Source organism: Paroedura picta, chromosome 15 (assembly GCF_049243985.1).
Source record: "Paroedura picta isolate Pp20150507F chromosome 15, Ppicta_v3.0, whole genome shotgun sequence".
In the NCBI taxonomy this organism is placed as follows: Eukaryota; Metazoa; Chordata; class Lepidosauria; order Squamata; family Gekkonidae; genus Paroedura; species Paroedura picta.
Window position 1 is genome coordinate 11213166 of NC_135383.1, and position 19738 is coordinate 11232903.

The 19738-nt window shown below is 47.7% G+C and overlaps 1 protein-coding gene and 1 long non-coding RNA gene across 3 annotated transcripts; one reads left to right on the forward strand and one right to left on the reverse strand.

Moving 5' to 3' along the window:
- Window positions 1–1471: 1471 nt before the first annotated feature.
- LOC143824942 (merlin-like) lies at window positions 1472–19010 on the reverse strand. 2 transcript variants are annotated; one of them, XM_077312805.1, is made up of 18 exons: window positions 18538–19010; window positions 17499–17615; window positions 16439–16564; window positions 15783–15905; window positions 12394–12477; window positions 11330–11398; window positions 10838–10920; window positions 9949–10024; window positions 9292–9429; window positions 8372–8446; window positions 6771–6884; window positions 6366–6488; window positions 5262–5479; window positions 4632–4728; window positions 3882–3997; window positions 3103–3262; window positions 2571–2753; window positions 1472–2176 (listed from the first exon to the last, which is right to left on the reverse strand). In XM_077312805.1, the coding sequence occupies exons 2-18, from the start codon at window positions 17586–17588 to the stop codon at window positions 2141–2143; spliced, it is 1911 nt and encodes a 636-aa protein (XP_077168920.1). In that variant the 5' UTR covers window positions 17589–17615; window positions 18538–19010; the 3' UTR covers window positions 1472–2140. The 2 variants fall into 2 exon arrangements, with proteins under 2 accessions (XP_077168920.1, XP_077168919.1); XM_077312804.1 differs by having other exon boundaries at window positions 3882–4005; window positions 4631–4728.
- Window positions 8456–9571, forward strand: LOC143824945 (uncharacterized). Its single transcript, XR_013226916.1, has 2 exons — window positions 8456–8868; window positions 9308–9571. It is a non-coding gene; the product is annotated as an uncharacterized LOC143824945 (long non-coding RNA).
- Window positions 19011–19738: the final 728 nt, after the last annotated feature.

Sequence of the window (19738 nt, forward strand, 5' to 3'; positions counted from 1 at the left end):
GCAGCTTTGCAGAAGTCCTACCTTAAAGACAACAGCCCTGTACAAGCCATCTTCTGACCAAGGCTGTTTGGTGAAGGGAATTCTTCTCTTACAGACAAGCATAGCACTTCTCAAAGGGGAGAACGGAGAAAGTCTTGCACACTACGGAACCTCTGGACTGGGCTTCTAGGGAGAGCTCTTTGCCAATCTTTTGATAGGTAGCTCTGGAAATTTCAGGCTCTCGGGCTTCAGAGAGCGGCATAGGACTAGAGGTCGATGAACAGAATCGCCTTCATTCCAGAGGAAGCACAAAGCACTGACGGGACTCAAACACTGACGACTGAGGAAGAGTTGTCCAGATAATTTATTTTTCTTGGGGTGAGGGAGCATGTTTACAGTAAGAGAAAAGTCAGTATTTATTAGCTACGTGGCCTTCTGATCTACCTAAGGACTCCACCAATGCTTTAATAAACTTCCAAGCTTCTTTGGGTTGTTTTCTTGATTTTTAGCACTTTTGGGTTTGAGGGACAAACCGAATGAATAAAGACCTTGCCTGAGTGGATGGCACTATAAAGTGATAATAAAGTCATTGAGTGGAGAAACTCCGGGAGAGTCTGAATTTCCTCTGGATGAAAAAGGTCTGCGTTACAGCAAGATGCAAGAATATTTCTTGTCAGGCCTTGCTTGGCTCCTTAAGCAAGGATTTCTCAGTAACCTGTGTTTTACTAGAGAGAACTATGCAGTGCTAATCAGTTCTATATCTTCTCCCCTAGTGATGTTCTGGTACAGTGATGAAGAATGGGCTGGACACCCCTCCCCCCCCCACTAGAATCCAAGTTTGCATTTTTCTTCTATTAAAAGAAATCTGGCAAATAGGAAACTAACCCAGCCAGAAGAAAGGATGTCTCTCCTGTCTTGCTTTCTAATCATGGAGTGTTCTTAATAGAAGGGAACCTTCTACTCCATAGTAGAATCAGGAGATGATACATTTGGCCGTAATCTCCCGGTAGGGTTGGATGCGGCCCCGGCCTGAAATTTTCCCACCTTCCCACGGCCACCAATTGATCCGGGGAACCAGGACACTGTTGAGAAACAGGTACACAGAAACAAATTAGGATGCAATTCATTTTGGTCTTGTTAGCTCGGCCAGGCCTACTTCAGGCTCCACGCAGCCATTTTCCTGTTTGCAGATACAAAATGACCGGTTGACAGATAAGGGACTACAGTCCTTTTGGGTTTTTTAAAAGTAATATAAGCAGCATGAATTTCATGTATTTAAATACTGACATCCAACTCAACCATGCTGATCCTGCAGCCACTTAACTTTGTGATGAGGTACGAGCCTTAAGCCCCTGTTGTAAGGTGGGCTACACGTCTAGTAAAGGAGACATGTTGTTAACTTGGCATTATGGATTCCATGCAAGTGTTGCTCTGTTGAGTTTAGTAATCTGAGCCAGCATTTTCAATGTTGTCACTTTAAAACTCACTCAAGTCAAATATATAAACTTTTATTTTAAAACATTTTGTAATAAACAGCAGGATTATTTACAAACATGTATCTTAGCAAACATAACCTCTTTTTGTTAAGAAAAACAACAACCACCACACACATCTTGAAACTTACAGCAGGGGTAGTCAACCTGTGGTCCTCCAGATGTGCATGGACTACAATTCCCATGAGCCCCTGCCAGCGTTTGCTGGCACAGGTTGACTACCCCTGACTTACAGGACCCAGTAGTGCTCTGTTACAACAAGGTGATGGGGCAGCTGATTTGCTTCATTGGGACTTAAACAACACTAAATTTGGCCAGATTGGGACCACAATGTACAGAGCTATTTGCGTCTCTTGAGAAATCTTCCAGTTAGCAAGAATGTTCTTAATTGGAACGCACACACTTAAATGCACACCGTTTTGTGACTGGCATACACACACACACAAAAACCACCACCTCCTGTAAATATATCACATAACATCACTGTTCAAACTGCAAAGTGGGTCAGATCAGAGGAGCCGTTCCAGGGCCATTACACCTGCTCCACTTTAGCCTTCTGTGAAGACTTCTATGGGGATGACGGCAGCTTGGGCAAAAGAAACCTTTTCGTTTTGTCACATCAATGGTGGTTTGTTCTGAGTCCAGCCTCTTGAGAAACCACCAGGTCTTCAAATGTAGATCACATCTGTTTTATGTTGCTGAACCTGCATAGGAAAAAAAAATCAAGCTGAAGGAGAAGGAAGTTATTTCCTGGTTTGAGAACCGAGACAATAGAAATATCTTCCAAAAGTCACAGGCGATGAGATGTGCACTCTCTGGAAATTCTGAAGCCACAAGAATTTGCTGGCTTTTATGATGTAACTACAGTAGATAACAAGGCATTATAATAACTCACAAAATGCAAAAAGGAACCCTATTCCTTACGTTATCATGCCAAAATTATGAATACTACCTAATAAATTCATCTGAACTTTAAATTTGATGGAGGGGAGATAGAGATGTTATTTGGTCTGGGGCCAGTGCTAGATTCCCTAGCCTGAGTCACTGATTTGTGATTAGGTCATTCTACTGATTTGGGATTATCAAAAAATCAATTACCTTAATTTGCTTTCTGGTTCCTGTCCCGGCGTTTCCAGCGACCAGTTGATCAGTCCGAAGGGAAGGTGGGTCTATCGAAGTTCCAAGTAGGGTGTTGTCCTCTGTGTTCAACAGATGCGTCAAGGATGGCTGCTGAAGGCCTCCTAGAGTGTCCGCCTCAAAGGTTTCAATCAGCAAAGGAGTCTTGAAAGAACACATCAGCCAGAAGTTAGCAACATGCACCCACACCACAAACCTGAACTGGTATGAAGCCACTTTAACTGTCATGGCTTCATTTCCCTCTCCCCCAAAGATTCCTGGGAACTGTAGTTTTCTGAAGGCACTAAGGACTCTTCGTGCAATGGGAACGTCAATACTGTTGCCCCTAATTCCAGGGGAGTCCTAGGGGCATCTGACTGGCCACTGTTGAAGGCAGAGCGCTAGATTAGATGGGCCCATGGTCTGATCCAGTATCGATTGTTTTTATACTTTATTGATGTATCTTTATACTTATAAAAATTAAATAAATCAGTTAGCACAGCTGCATTTAAACCTTGTACGTTTTCCGTGACGAACGGTCCAAGGATCCAAGCAATTCATTCCAGCGGGAGAGAAACCCAGCCTGTTTCTCTTCGAGTTTCAGAGCGTGGATTTCCGACTTGAGTTCTTTCAGCCGATCTTCAAACTTCCGGCTCTTATCAAGGTAATCTAACCTGTTGGGCACAGAGGAGAAACTAAGGAGAGAATACAAAAATCAAGGCTACCCTATCCATCATCAGGTATGCTGCACGCAGACATCGAAATTGGTATGAAGGGGGTTGGCATCCTAAAATACTGGCTCAGTTTAGACATCGTAACAAATTGCGGCTTATGTTAATGATGGCTAGTTTCTGTTTTCCCTCCATTGCATGGTCTTGAGCTCCTCCTGCTGCTTCTAAAGCAGTGGTCCCCAACCCCCGGTCCAGGGACCGGTACCTGTCCGTAGATCAGTTGGTACCGGGCCGCGGCTCCTCCTTGTCCTCCCCAGCTGCTGCCTTGGGGGCTGCCCTGCCACTCTGCCACTGGCTCACCTTTGGTGTTCTCCAGCAGCTGCCATGGCTGGGGCTCCCCCTCGGCATGGCACTGCGCAGCTGCTGCTGGCAGTGCCCCCCAGCGGGTGGTGGGAAGACAGGGTTGCCGGCGGGAAAGCAAGTGGAGCAGGGGCTCAGGTGGCAGCAGCAATGTCCCTCAGCAAAAGACTACCCCCCCCTGGGCCTCAGTAAAATTGTCAAGCGTTGACCGGTCCCCAGTAATAAAAAGGTTGGGGACCACTGTTCTAAAGGACAGTCCTACCTCTCCCTTTCGATTTCCAAGGAGAGCCTCTTCAAGTCGATGTCTCTTAAATCCGACTTCACACCTCCTTTGTCAGCGCTGGCATCTCTGGTGTCAGCCAAGAAAGATGGGGGGCACTTGGCGGCATGCAGAGAGAAACAGGGAGAAAAGGAAACCGTTATTTGTTTTTGGCTTTTACATACTGCTGTTCAGATAAAGGGGGGTGGGGCAAGTTCTCTCAGAGAACTTCACAATCAAGAATGAAAAACCAGTATCAAAAAACAATAAATCACCGCAACAATCAACCTATAAAAAGCAAGCCTAAAACAGAAGAACCCCATGGTATATTGTGTCTGTTATCACGTAACTAAAGGCTAAGTTGGATATCTTTAGTTCTCTCCTTGAATGAAGAAGAGTTGGTTCTTCTGTGCTGCTTTTCTCCACCAGAAGGAGTCTCAAAGCAGCTTACAATCGCCTTCCCTTTCCTCACCCCACAACAGACAGTCTGTAAGGTCGACAAGGCTGAGAGAGCCCTGATATCACTGCTCGGTCAGAACAGTGCTGGGGCGGGGCCCAAGATCACCCAGCTGGCTGTATGTGGGGGAATGGGAAATCAAACCCGGCTAGCCAGAGCTGGCATTATTAGTTATTATTTTACCGCAACAGACTAATCTGGCTTCTCCCGGTGGAATTTATTTCTCAGGGTTTGAAAGTCTAGAAGCAGACTTGAAGCCGGTCCACTTTTCTGGTGTAGGCGTGCTGCAGACTTACTGGGAGCTTGTTGACGTCCAGGAGTTTCAGCTTGACCTTTTCTTCAGCTTCCCTGGCTTCCTGGAGGTCCTGCTTCAAATGCTCAGTTTCTTTGGCCCTGCCAAACCAAGCCACTGCCATGAACATACAGTCCCTTGCCGACAAAATGCACAAGCACTTCTTAGACCAGGGATCTGTGATTCCAGGGCCAGAGCCAAATATGACTCAGTACAGAACCAAATGTCTTTCTTTAAAAAGGTTAAGGCTAGATGGAATGCTACAGTCATCACTGTGTCAGGAGAACGGCAGGCAGCTTAGGAATTGCTGGGAGCTCTATGGTTAGAACGCCCCTATAAGTAGATGGGGCCTTATTTTTCTGTTTAATTTTTCTCCCCTGGATGATCCATCTGCTTGGCCCTATTTTCCACCCATCAATCAGATCAGCATTAGTGGGCAGGCGCCATGATTACCTGGAGGTTTCCTGCCATAAAGCGCGCAGATGGGAACCCTGTTATTACCTACCTTTTCTGGACTGAGCAACCCATCAGGCAGCTTCCCCCCAAACACTCACATCCTGCTTTTTCATTTTTTCGAGAGCTTTTACACAGAGCCCCGCTGCCTGCTAAGCCCCCTGCGCGGTAGTCACATGACCTGCGGTCCGACTCTTTCACCAGCTGCATGGCGATGATCTCAGCCTCCCGCATCTTGTGCTCCATCAGGCGCTTCTCCTCCTTGGTCTTCCGAGCCGCCAGCTCCAGCCTTTGGCGTTCCTGTTCAGCCTCGGCGGCGTTCTGCGCCAGCAGTTTCGCCTCGTCCTCAGCGATTTGGGCCTTCTCTGCCAACAGCTCCGCGGCGGCCTCGGAACGGCGCTGAAGAGGGATTAGAATGGGACAATGGCGTCCTAAGAGTGCCTAAACCAGGGATGGCCAAACTGTGGCTGTCCAGAAGTCTGTGGACTACATTTCCCATCAACCCTTGCCAGATGCTGGCAGGGGGTTGTGGGAAATGTAGTCCACGGACTTCCGGAGAGCCACAGTTTGGCCACCACTGGCCTAAACCAATTCTGAGATTTTTTGTTAATGCTTTCAACATCTTTGATATTTTGGAATTTTTATTTTAAATTAAAAAAAAAACTTTTTGCAGATTTTGGCTTCGAGGCAGGATTGCCAACTCCGGCTTACAAAATTCATGAAGATTTGGGATGGAGTGTGGGGGAGAGGATGCATCTCAGTGGGGCATATATGCCAACAAGTCCACCATCCAAGGCTACCTTTTTCTCCCAGGGAACTCTGACATCTGGAGATCTGTTGCAATTCAGATCTCCAGATCTGGAGAGCCAGTTTGGTGTAGTGGTTAGGAGTGCGGACTTCTAATCTGGCATGCCGGGTTCGATTCTGCACTCCCCCACATGCAGCCAGCTGGGTGACCTTGGGCTCGCCACGGCACTGATAAAGCTGCTCTGACCGGGCAGTGATATCAGGGCTCTCTCAGCCTCACCCACCCCACAGGGTGTCTGTTGTGGGGAGAGGAATGGGAAGGCGACTGTAAGCCGCTTTGAGCCTCCTTCGGGTAGGGAAAAGCGGCATATAAGAACCAACTCTTCTTCTTCTTCTTCCAGGAAATTGTACTATCGTGGCAGCTGGCAACCCTAGTGCCTTTTTAAGGCTGCGGCCTTCCATAGATGGCAACCAGCTAACTGAATAGCCAGTAGGATCACCATGGCAGCCCCCGCTGCCCAGCTCCAGTAGGGCTCACCAGGGCTTCGTTGGCTTGCCTGGCTTCGTCTTCCATCTCAAACAGGCGCCTTTCCAGCTCCTCCTTGGCTCGCTCGGCCTCCTCACGCAGCTGCTTCTCCCTGGCGAGGCGCTGGTGCTCCATCTGCAAAATTGGAACGTTCACTAGTTAGGCCTAGCCAAGGAGTGGCAGCCCAGTTTAAGCATGAAGGTTCATAGGTGAGCGGTTTTGGCCATGTCCCATTTGCAGCCATCCTCGCTCACTTCAGCTAAGGGACTAGCGATAAGCCTGCGGGAACCCGCTATTTACAAGACTGCAGGCTGAGGAAGAGCTTAGTAACCAGAAAAGCATTTACAGCAGTTGTGGAGCCAATTCACCACTACCACCACCCGCCCGACACACACACACACATACAAAAAGGGTCACCTTCTTCCTAGCCTTCTCTTCCCTGGCTTGAGCTTTCATTTGCTGGATCTCAATGGGGTCTACTCTCCTCCTCCTCATGAACAAGTCGTGGTTTCCAATGAAAAGCTGCATGATCTGCAGAAAGAAGAAAACAGGAGTGATCTGGGCTGGCAGAAGGCACACAGGTGTTTCCGGGACACAAAGTTCATGGACATCCCGTTCCTCTGGTGGCCCCTGATGTTTTGCAGACAGTTAGAGGTGCTGGAGAGGCCCTAACAAAGCCCGGAAGTGCTCAGGGCAGTCTACCCCCAAAAGACCACTACCATGCCTATCGGAAGTCATCTCTGAGTTATGAATTAATGGCCCCTGAAACATTCTACCATTAGCAGCCTTGCTCAAGCCTTGCAACCTCAGGGCTGTGTCTTCCACTCATGTTGGGTCTTCCCTCTTTTCCTGCCGCCTCCCACTTTCCCTAATATGACTGTCTTTCCGTCAGACATGCAGATGGGTATTTCTGCCAGCTGCCCCTCTGCTCTAGAATTCCTTTCCCCAAGGGACTCACCAAAGTCTAATCTAGAAAAGAGAAAGATTGCTTTGTTCAAACTGGTTTCCTGGTGTCTGCGGGAAATAGAGAAGCCTGGGCCGAACCTCAGTAACAGGGAGTTGTGTGATTACACAAGTCGCCCCAAGCCCTTGGGATGCAATGCTCCCAAATGTGGGACCCTAGAAAACAGACTGAGTGAAATCTTATAAGGATGAAGAGCAGGTAGTTCAAAGTTTCATATGGATGCCAGAAGGTATCCCAGAAGGAATGAGGGAGGCACTTCTGCCTAAATTCCATATGCAAGATAACGAAAACAAGAGGGAGTTTATAGTAGGTTGCATTACGGCCTTCGAGGATGAAATGTTGCAGGTCTGGGAATGTACCAAGGGGCTATCTTTAGGAGATTCTGCACTCTGCAACAATACCTTCTTGTGAGAGAGGTAACCCAGACCATTAGGGTGGCCCTGAGAACTCGGCCAATCAAATGGTGCCAAAGTTACTTCATAAAGATGCGTGGACCAATAGGCATGTGTGAATTGCAAAGTAACAAGAAAAGGAAGTTATTTAAGATGTCTGCCAACCTTGCTGGGATAATCGTTATCTCAGCCCCGTTGCTGCAATCTCCCTGTATTTGCAAATATATTTTCATTGTTTGTTTCATATGAGACTCTCGCCTTGGTTTTATCGGTTTTGCTCAATCTCACACACAGAACTAGGTTTTATCAAAATCAGGAGAAATACAATTTAAAAAAAAATTAACCTTGACTCTCTTCCTTGGAATTCCATTCATAGCTATTGCATCACTCCGAGAAAGAAAAACTCCTATTACCTATTTCTTTCAGGGACAGAATTATTCATATTTCACCGACAGGTGAACAAAGGCTCAGAGGTAAATTACTCGCCCCTCAGGCTCCTGGATCGGGTCCAAGATGTGGGCCACACCCACAGAACAATTGCCCCTCATTCCGATGTGTCACTTCATCTTTGATGGCCACCAGGAACCCAGCATTTTTTATACCACTCCCTCCCGACAGGACAAAAGACACCCTCAGGGCAGCAGCAGACAGAAAACCCTCACCAGTTTATTGACTTTGGGTTGTGAGGAGAAGAACTTGAAGGCTTCGGCTTTCTTGTCAATTGGTTTAATTGTTAACTGGAGAGAGAGAGAGAGAGAAAAGAGAGGGCGTAGTCCACTTGGGATGAACAGATCACAAAGGCAAAGAGGAAAACATGCCTCAAGAGATATGCTGGTGGTACGGAAGGGAAAAGACCCAAACAGAATTGTCCGTCCCGTCCCAAGGCGTAACACCCACCAAGTTCCAGTTCCATCTGAGCTGCTCCCTCCTTCTGGCCTCCATTTACCAACAATTGGCCACCAGATGGAAAGCAGCCAGGCCTTTGCTCCTCAGCTTCCAACCATCAATGGATCCAACAGAAGAAGCAGTTGAGCTCTTCCTCTGCCATGACTAGACTCCAGTCCAATTGAGGAGATCCTCCTTCGAGCTTCTAACCGATCTGGCTCCTTTCATGAATACAGGAAGTTGCTCTGTGCAACGACAGCCTCAGTTTGTGCAGGTGAGCGTTGGGTGTTCTGACTGGCAATGGCTCTCCAGGGTGACGCAGGTCAAGGTCTTTCGCATCACCTGCTACCTGACCCTTTTAATTGGAGATGCCGGGGATTAAACCTGGAACCTTCTGTACACTGAGCCGGCTGCTCTATTGTTGAGCCAACACACCTTACCAAGAGCTTGTACATTTTAGAGTGGCTTTATGGTTTTATTTCCCGACATAAACTAACCTGAAACGATGACTCTGGAGCACATTATAGTCAACAAATCAAATGGCCCACGGGGAAATCCTCCTTCCCGAGTCCGTTTGAAATCCACAGGTGTTGCCGCACCTGTCAGACACCAACTCTACCACCCTCGATGGCAGCATATATCCACTGCCCCCAGCAATGCGTCCTCACTGGGACACCATCTTAGCACACCTCCCTACCTCTTTCTCGCTGTAGGAAATGTTCCGAATGCTGCTCCATTCGAAGGACTTGTTGGGAGAGAACCGGTTGTTGATGCTGTACACATGGATCCCTTTGGCATCGACACCGAGAAGGAAATCGGTGTGGTTCTTCTTTTGCTGCAGGGAGCAGTTGGAGATACAAGGAGGAAACAGCCACCGATGAAAGGTCTACTTTGAAAATGGAACAAAATCTAGAGTTCGTTCTGGTTGTTTCATTCATCATTAAAATAGAGATTGTATAAATATATTGTTAACTTATTTTGATAGTCTGGGACGGGTTCTCTCTTTTTCTGTTAGGATATTTATTTAGAACCGCCTGTTTCTTCGTGTTCTAGAGATCTAGATCAGCCTTTTTCAACCTTTTGACCATGCAGGAGCCCCTGGCATAATTTTTCGGGCTTTGAGGAGCCCCAGAAAGGGGTGTCATCTGGCCACGCCTTCCTGCCACGCCCCCCAGAAGTGACATCACTGGGTGTGATGTCACCGCCCACGTTAACAGGCAGGCTTGAGGAGGTCTGAGAGGAGAGAGACTTTGCATGTGGTCTGCAGTGTTAAAATATTAAAAGATAGTGAATCCAGTGGGCTTTGGACACAACCGGTGCACAGGGTTAAAAGAGAAAAGCTGGTTGTACTTACAGCAATGGGAAAATAATTAACCCCATACATCTCCAAGTCCTGTGCGATTTTTAGATAGTTCATCTCAGCTTCGTACCTGGAGGAAGAGGACCAAAGGGGTGTTTGGAAACAGAAGTTCCAATCCAGGAAATTTAAGAAGAAGAGTTGGATTTTTTTGTATCCTGCTTTTCACTACCCAAAGGAGGCCCAAAGCAGCTTACAAACACCTTTCCATTCCTCTCCCCACAACAGATGCGCTGTGAGGGAGGTGGGGCTGAGAGAGCTCCGACAGCAATGCTCTGTGAGAACAGCTCTAAGATAAATGTGATTAGCCCATGGTCACTGGGCTGGCTGCATGTGGAGGAGTGGGGAATCAAACCCAGTTCTCCAGAATTACAGTCTGCCGCTCTTAACCACTACGCCACGCTGGCTCTTAAAATCTTTACAGTCTTGGGGTAGATGGAAGCAGTGGTGTTCCATTTTTATAGCCCCACCATTCTCAAGCTTATGCATTAGATGGAAGCAGTGGTGTTCCATTCTTATAGCCCCACCATTCTCAAGCTTATGCATCAGATGGAAGCAGTGGTGTTCCATTCTTATAGCCCCACCATTCTCAAGCTTATGCATCAGATGGAAGCAGTGGTGTTCCATTTTTACAGCCCCACCATTCTCAAGCTTATGCATTAAAATAACAAGAACACCTCTGTTCCTAGATTCCCAGCTGCCTGCCATGCTGCAGAGTGACTGGGAAATGCAGCCCAGGTAGGGCTATACAGCCCAGGTAGGCAGCAGGCATGACCCTCTATGGGACCACCAAGCAGGTACAGGATGTCCTTTCCTGCAGGAATCAGTTGCCCAGTTGGGACCACCACCACCCATTGTGTGATCCTAGCAAAAGGTGTGCCAGTACCTGGCTATACCTCTGTGTCCTGCATACCAGGCAGCTATCCTCTCTTCCCACATGTCAGGTGTCATTTGATACTGACGGAGGACCTATACAAAGAAAAGAGAGTGCTTTCAGACAGATCTCAAGGCTGCTCCTCTTGGGAGTACACAGATGCCTCTCTAGCCCCCCACATGACACATTCCTTGGAAAAGCACTAAGCCTCTGGATGCTACTCTAGGATTCTAACAGAGTACAGCCAAGTAAATCACTACTCTCTCTACACTCCCCCCCCCCACTCCACCTCGTTCTTCACAAATAGGGGCTTTTGTTCAGGGCCTGACCCAGAAAAGTTGCCTACCCCTCCCCTAGTTCACCCTCAGCAATGGAAGGCAAATTGCATTGTGCAAGGGATGGCCTACTATTGCAAACCTTTCCCTGAAGAACTGCAGAGTCGCTTCCAAGGAATCCCACTCGAAAGCCTTTGATGTACTTAACGGTGAATTTAGAGACACTTACTCTCTTTGGCAAGAGCTCTTCCTGGGTCAGGAAGCCCGGTTTGTGGAGGTCAGGATCATAGTCACCGTACTGTAATAGAGAGAGGTTTCAGGAGGGATAGCCCTTTCGCAAAACAGATAATTACACTTGTACAGTACCCACATCCTTGGAAACAGGAAACGAGATCCCGCAACACAGAGAAGAATTGCATGGCAACTTTAATGCAATATTTTGGACTGCCTATAAAATTTGGCTCCCTGAGCATCTGGATTCATTTTAAAGGATAATAGAGATTCTAGTCCTCATGGTTAAGAAGATATGCTCAAAAGCATATAGTGGCCAAACCTGTACATTGGAGAGACAGGATGATGTGCTTCTCTGATCCAAAAGCTGAACTGTGTGGATATTATTTTGATCTATTCTCCCTTCGCAGGGATTTTTTTAGGGGGCAGGGGAGGCAGATTCATCAGGAAAATACATTTCCCACCACATTGTCTTCTAAGCCAGGGGTGGCCAAACTGCGGCTCTCCATGGACATGCATGCTGGCAGGGGCTCGTGGTAATTGTAGTCCATTAACATCTGGAGAGCCACATAATGGCTACCACTGTATGCTTTGAAGACTTTAGGATGCTTTAGGATGCTTGGGGCTGATCCTGCGTTGAGCAGGGGGTTGGACTAGATGTCCTGTATGGCCCCTTCCAACTCTATGATTCTATGATTCCTCCATAAAGACACTCGCCAGGAATGAGAATCACATTTACTAACGTAGATCTAGGCTCTGAAGTCCACAGCCCCTTCAGAAAGAAACTAATGGAATGACCCTGACATTCCTTCATTAGACTCCACTGAAACATGTCAGGATCCCTTCATTGGGGTGTGCTCTTTTAAAAAGAAAAATCACATTAAAGGACTACAAAAATCCAAAATTAGGGGGGGGGGGAGATCAAGTGCAAACTGCCGTGCCTGTGTCCCTGTTCCTTTTCCAGTGCACTGCAGCCCTGCTTTTACACGTTCATTAATGCCCTATAATTAGGTAGAGCTTTCCTTTTCTTTTTCTTACAACCCGGCAATTTTAGAACCCCACCTTTGCTTGAACAGCATAAGACGCCAACAAAATCGTAGCCTCGGGAGAACAGTAGATTTCTTCATCCAGGATTTGTTTCTTAACCTAAGGCACAGAGAAGGGGGAAAGAAGGAGGAAAAGCTGAGACTTGAAGACAAAGCAAGGCATGCCTGGGCTTGATCTTGGCGCCTGTCGTATAACCGTTTCAGGTTAAAAACGGAAAGGTTCTGCAGTAAACAGGATACTTGAGGTGGATCCCCAAGCACGTTTACGGCATGTCCCCTTCAAGCCCTTAAAAGTCTGCTTCGTGCTCAAGAAACGTGGACATTAAAAAAGATTAAGAAAAGACTCCCACACAGTAAGAGTGCTGGACTCCTCTTACAAAACTCAGGTCGGGCTGGCTGGATTTCAACCAAAGGCCCATTCCCACCTAGTACCCATTTTCCAACTAGGGTTGCCAGTTCTGGGTTGGGAAATGCCTGGAGACTTTGGGGGTGGAGCCGGGAAGAGGTGGGATTTGGGTTGGGAAGGGAGGTGAGGAATAACGCTACAGAGTCCAGCCTTCAAAGAAACCATTTCCTCCAGGGGAATTGATCGCTTTAGTCTGGTGATGAGGTATAATCTCAGGGGATCCTCAGGTCCCACCTGGAGGTTGGCATCCCAATGTGGCTCTTAACCAGATGCTGCAGATGGAAACCCATCGGAAAATGAAGGAAACAGGTCTCTGCAGCTGTTAATCTTTGGTGCTCCGCAGCAGACTGCTCCTGCCCATGGAGAAACACTCTTTTCGCTGTCTTGAACCCACAGCCAATCGATTAGGAAAATAAAATCGACAAGCTACGATTTGTTCTATTATGTACAAACCAGGATTGCAAAACGAGATTCAAACCATGGCTTGGAACCTCGGTTTCTGGGGAAGAGCCCAAATCAGACGTACACAAAAAAACAACTGAAGTCTTCCGTATGAGACCCAACACTCAAGTTGACAACATGGCAAGCTATGGGTACAAGTTGAAGGATTTCCGTGTGTTTTTACAGCAGAATGGGCCTGTAATCTTTGTGTGTGGGGGGGTCTATGTTTGGTCATGTTGGTCTATTTATCTCCCCCATCTCTTTGGGTGCCTGGCAGAAGACCTGTTGCCTGTTAAGACTCCTTCGGGTAGAGAAAAGTGGCATATAAGAACCTTCTTCTTCTTCATCATCATCATTCATACACATTGGGAAACATATTCCCTGCTCCTGACTCTTCGCAGTACAGATGAAATCTCAGATTCTGACAGTCAGGGAATCTCGCAAGCTCCAGTGTATGGCTTCTTTACCCTCCCCCCAACCCGCCCGCCTTTCTGAGCTTCTTTTGAAACTAGAAAAATTCCCCTCTAATTGCATACCACGGCATCAAAACAAGCTGAGGCAGGCTGAACTCGGGAAGCCAAGCCGTGCATCCACTAAAACTAACATGAAAGCCAAAGGATGGCCTTTCTTACCCTCCTTCCCAATACTTCGACAAGAATACCCAGCAAGGAGATTTTAAAAACAACCCCCCAAAAAACCCACCAGTTTCCATTTGGAAAATCAGTTCTAGCTAACATCTCTCTTAAGAGGCTAGCAAGTCCTGGGGCCAGTTCACAGGGTACAAATCCCCCATGGCCGCTGTCAAGACTTTGCGCCAGGCATGCAATGGGGGCTCCGTGCCTTCCAGACATGATTTAGATGTTGACCGCTGCTTGCGCATTGAAACGGTTTCAGCCCCACCCACCCCCAGGTTACCCAATTCTCATGTCCTGAAATGAGCCCAGGAAGCCACTATATTCTGCCTATCTGTCAAATGATAAATTTAGAAGAAGAAGAGTTGTTTCTTCTATGCCGCTTTTCTCTACCCGAAGGAGTCTCAAAGCGGCTTACAGTCGCCTTCCTTTTCCTCTCCCCACAACAGACACTCTGTGAGGGAGGTGAGGCTGAGAGAGGCTTGATATCACTGCTTTGGCGAGCCCAAGGTCACCCAGCTGGCTGCATGTGGAGGACCATGCTGGCTTTAGAGGGCAAGGGAGGCAAATTCTCTCTTGCAGGAAGCAAGAGACAACAACAGGCTATAACTGATTATAGCAGTGCTGCCTACCAGAGCAAACAGCAATTCTCCAGATGCATTTCAAAACAAAACTGGGCACATGCAACACCCCCATGGCGGGGCTTTGTATCCTAGGAGTTGGCCTGCAGCATTCCTGCGCTGCGCCTGCATGCTCTACCATGCTACCTTCTACCTAACCCACCGATTTCGAGCCAGCAAGGCCTATCATCTTGCCCCTACGCCCTGAGCCAGATCGCCTGCCCACTCCCTGCGGCCTCTGTCTATCAACCTTTGCTTATCTGCCCTCGGCTGCCTTCCTGGCATGGGGTCTGCTGCTTTGCTCATGCACATCAAGCCACCCTGCCTGGCTCCTCCCAGCCTGGCCCGTGTCAGGTTTCCGCAGCCTCCCACGCATTGGCGGACTGGAACAGAAAGGTAATCAGAAGTTTTGTGAAGGTCGCAGTGGGCTGGGGTTTGGGTTGGGGCTTCCCCAACACATTCCTCACACCTCAGGTGCCGCTTCTGCTTGGGACTGCTCCACGGGGAAGCAGAAGAGGCGCACCTGAAACTGAACTAAAGTATCTAAGCTTAAGCAGGCCAGGATTTTATGGACTGAGCCAAAGGAGGGGAATTAGCTCTGCCAGAATCCAGAATATACTGGCAAAATCTGGCCTTCCTGGGTTGCCCAACAAAAGAGGTTTCCTGGTTGTTTTGAAGACAAGTTGTCTCCTCCTGGACCATAAAGAGAAGGGGTTTTTTTTTTGGGGGGGGGGCAGCAACTTAGGCTCCCACAAATGCCCCTAGCTTTGGGATCAGGCAGGATCTTTTAGGTCTCTGATCATCATAGTAAGCGTTTCATCTTAAATTAAAATTCTCACTTTGTTGTGCGCTAAAAACTTCATTTTTACAACATGTGGTGACAAAGGTCCATCTCTTTCTAGGCAGGCATCCTCCAAAGGGAGTTAATTCTGCTCTGCTCTGCTCTGCCCTGGGAGCAACAGAACAATCATGTCTGATGCAGAAGCACAGATTTACCAGCAGCAAATGGTACGAAAGAGGCATGTCTAGAACAGTAGATCGTACAGAGCTGCAATGGGCAGCCTCCACTGTGGATAAATGGTTTGGGCTCTCAGGATGCATTCAGACCTTTAACTTATTTCTCATGGTATAAAGTTAGAGAATGGCGGGGAAGCGGCAGAAGCATCCAAGACCCACGTTCTCTGTGGAATAAGGGTTTGCGCGGCTGCACGTTTTCAACTAACAGGAGTCCAAAATACAGGAGGACAGCAAGAAAATTCTTCTTGAACTTCAAAACCAACTTTAAGGGAAAGAAATACCTTCTGACCTGCAGGAAGAATAGGTGCTGAGTGATTTCCTGCAGAAGTTCCTCTTCGACTTTCTCGGGGTAAAATTTAGCCAGAAAGCGAAAACAAACCGGATCCTCCTTGGGGATTTCCTGGTCTAAAACCTCGGGGTGAAAAAAGGAATCGGATTAGCCAAGAGCAGGTGGGGTTGTGTAAGGCCCATTATGCACGGAGTGGAAAGTCCACATTTGGGGTGGAAAGGCGGCGGCTAAAATCACCAATTATGCACACCGCGGACGGCAACCGGGCGCAGAGTCAATGTATGCTGCCGAAAAAGCCACGTTAGCGAGATGTGGAAGAAAGTGGAGCTTCCTGGGACGAGGGCGCAACCAGAAGTGGCTCCGGAGTATCCGTGTGCATAATCGGATACTCTGGGTTTTGCCACCGTTGCGTTCCGTCCTGTGCATAATCGGTTTGCTTCACTTCTTCCTCCTCCTTGTTCTCCATGCCGCCGTTTCAGCAGCCGTGCATAATAGGCCTTAGTGACACAGAATAAGTGCTCTTTCTAATGCCAACTCAGGCACCAGCTCCACAGGTAGCTTTAGGCCCACTGTTTGCCTGCTTGCTCAGACCCACACCCTCCTTTGCTTTCAGTCTGGCAAATGCTGTTGATCTGAAATCTGGATGGCTTCCACACCTTTTTATCCATCTTCAGCCAAGTGAGCATCCCTTTGATAGAGTACTGCAAGCCAAAGAACCATGTTTCCCTCAGACCCAGCGCACGGCAGACCTGGTCGAATAAGTCTTTCCCCTTCCATTTTATCTGGAATCGCAAGGCAGAAGGATAAGGAATAAGTTTTGAGAAACTTGATCGCGGTTGTACAGCCACACTTTAGAAAGGAACAAAATTTTCCAATGCACAAAGCCCACTGGTGGTTAGCATATGGGACTAGGACCAAAGAGATCCATATAATCGTGGAATCATAGAATAATAGAGTTGGAAAGGACCTCCTGGGTCATCTAGTCCAACCCCCTGCACTATGCAGGACACTCACATCCCTATCGCTCATCCACTGTAACCTGCCACCCCCTTGAGCCTTCACAGAATCAGCTTCTCTGTCAGCTGGCTATCCAGCCTCTGTTTAAAAATTTCCAAAGATGGAGAACCCACCACCTCCCGAGGAAGCCTGTTCCACTGAGAAATCACTCTAACTGTCAGGAACTTCTTCCTGCTGTTTAAACGGAATTTATTTTGAATTAATTTCATCCCATTGGTTCTGGGGCAAGAGAGAACAACTCTGCTCCATCCTCTATATGGCACCAGATTCAAAATTGCATTCTGTGTGGCCTTAGATCAGTCGTTCTCTCTTAGCTTACTATACAGGGCTGTTGTTGTTGGCGGAGTTTAAATCTGTAAAGGAGGAGCGGGACATAGCTTTCTTGAGAAGAGAAACCACCGTGTAAAGAAAAGAGGAGAAGCCAACTGACTGTCTAATTGCTGATTGCTGTCAGCGATTGATTATATATTTGCTCCTTATTCTCCTATGTAGACACCTTTACTGAACCCAAGGTGTTTCCCATGCTGTTCAGTCTCCCGGGAATACAAACAAATCCAAATTGCTGGGTTTTCCAGTTGATATCCCATGGTTTTCTATGCACAAGGAAACCGGGGGCGTCCACAAATCCAACCGCCACACCATCTGTTGCAGCCCTGGAGAAAAACTTGGACCACTCACTTCTGGGACACACAAACTTACCTCACAACTAAGCTCCATCTCCGCATCCATGGTTATCACTTTCACTTTAAAAGTCTTCGGCTGCTTCCTTTTCAGCCCTGTGATGGACATGTCTTTCAGCCAGCGGGGGAGCTGCACCTGGCCCCAAACAATGGCAGACTCACGATTACATGTGTGCATCTGGCTACAAAATTCAGCCCTGCTAGCTGTGAATATGCCTTTAGAAGCAGGGGGACAAGGCCAGGTGTAATCGCAGAAGCTGGAACTCCGCAACCATCCGGGTGCTATATTTTAAACTCTACCGAATAACAACATTGCAAGTCAAATTTTCAAATTCACCCCAAAAGCACAGGTGTGCTTCTAGGTTTTCACATCAATCGGCACTGCAGAATAAACAAAGGCGGCATTCGGTGAGGTTGAGCAATATCACGGTGGCGGTGGGACCACAAGGACAATGATCTATAGTCCCATGGTGGAGGGTGGGGGTGTGGGGGGGTCTAATCACAATCCCAGCTCTGTTTTCATCAGTGAAGTATTGGGAGGCCAGCTTTGAAAATGATACCCTCCCCAATTATCTGCTGCCCAGAAGGCTGGGGGAAACAACAAGTACACAGCATCCCCAAAGAAATGGCAGGAAGGGAAAGCCATGTATGCAGGGGGAGGGGGGCAAAACACACTAAACAACCACTGGCTAAGAGGAGACCAGACAAACAGCAGCGGTCCTGCATCCCTACTGGCTTCAGGAACAAGGTAGCAAGCACCATGAACACGCCCTATATCAAGAACAGGGGAGAAAGTCCATTGGGGAGAAGCAGGAATGGAGACCTTGTGTAATTTTAAGCTTTAGCAATATTGCCTACAAGACCCCCCCCCCAAAAAAAAGGACTGGCTTTGTGCATCTGCTAGTTTGAAGCCCAGAAATAAGTAAGGTGAATGTTTGTAAAAAGAAGGGAACTCTCGCACGTTAACTGTCTTATTCTCCCCCTGGAATCATTTCGTTTCTTGTCTGTCTCCATGCAAGCAATTCAGCGGTTTGAATGAGGGATGTGATTTTTCTTACCTCTCCGTTTTTTCCCCCCTGGAAGCTCAGACGCTGTACCTGTGGAGTCCAATTGGCTTCAGAGAAGGAGGGAACTAAAAGAAATAACCCTTAATCCTAAGGATGGCATTCTGCTGCCCATTTTTATAATCATGCTTGAGGAGAAAAGAAAAAAATAAAAGCAAGCCCCAGAGGACAGATCTGGCAGCCGGTCTCCTTCCTTTGTTTGTTCCGCAAGGCAGGCTGCCTGTCAGCTCGGCTGCCCTCAGGAATCGAAGAATTTACTTTCCCAGGTGAGAGGAGGGGTGCGAACCCTTTCCTGGCTGGGTGCTTCTCTCAGCCTCCTCCCACGTTGCCATCCCTGTGGAGACAGGGAGGGAACACATTTCTCCCTGCCTGTCTTCCTCCATCTGCTTTCAGGATGAACACAAACCAAGAACCACTTTCACAGAATCTCCAGGGGCGGCTGCAGTGCACCTTGCCAAGTAGAGACTGTTCATTCTTTGTGAGGGGAAAAACATCCATGTTCTGGGTGCATTGTAAAGCACCATGTGCGCTGCTGGTGTGGGATGGATGGCAGCGATTGAAAGGATCCATATGGGTAACTAAACAACAATCTCTGCTTTGCCCAGTGACCTGTGGCCAATTACATGCGCAATCGACAAGCTTGCTTACCTTATTGTAGTTATTTATTTATTATATTTATATTCCGCCCTCCCCGGGGGCTCAGGGCGGTTTACATAATAACATAAGAACAATACATGGAACAGTCTATAAAACATTTGAATAACCGTGCAATAATAACTGATAATTGTAAACATATAACATTATAATTGCATAACCAATTATGGTTTACTTAGCGCATTTCTTCTCTTCTCTTCCTCCAGGGAGCTCTGAGCAGTGTTCACAGGTCTCCTTGGCCTCCATTTTATTTAGTTATTTCATTCTTGGCCCACCTTTCCCCCCCCCATGCCCCCTTCATTTTTCTCCATTTTATCCTCACAACAACCCTGTGAGGTAGGCTGGGAAAGGGGAAACGACTGGCCCAAGGGCACCCAATCAGTTTCATGATAAGCTGGGTGTTAAAGTCACCTCTCTTCTATGTTATTCTCACAACAGCCCTAGAATCAGAGAATCCTAGAGTTGGAAGGGGCTAGTCCATCCCCCTGCTTAACTGCAGGATCAGCCTAAAGCCGGCTTTCTCAGCCAGGGTTTTGTGACA

Bases quoted from the DNA above. Each gene is read 5' to 3' on its own strand.
- LOC143824942 (XM_077312804.1), bottom strand. From the start codon at position 17,588: ATGTCCATCACAGGGCTGAAAAGGAAGCAGCCGAAGACTTTTAAAGTG. The intron at 6,489-6,770 runs GTGACCCTTTTT...CCAATTTTGCAG, and splicing joins AAGAGAAGGCTAGGAAGAAG to ATGGAGCACCAGCGCCTCGC. The intron at 4,006-4,630 runs TAAGTCTGCAGC...TCTCTCTGCATG, and splicing joins GGACGTCAACAAGCTCCCAG to CCGCCAAGTGCCCCCCATCT.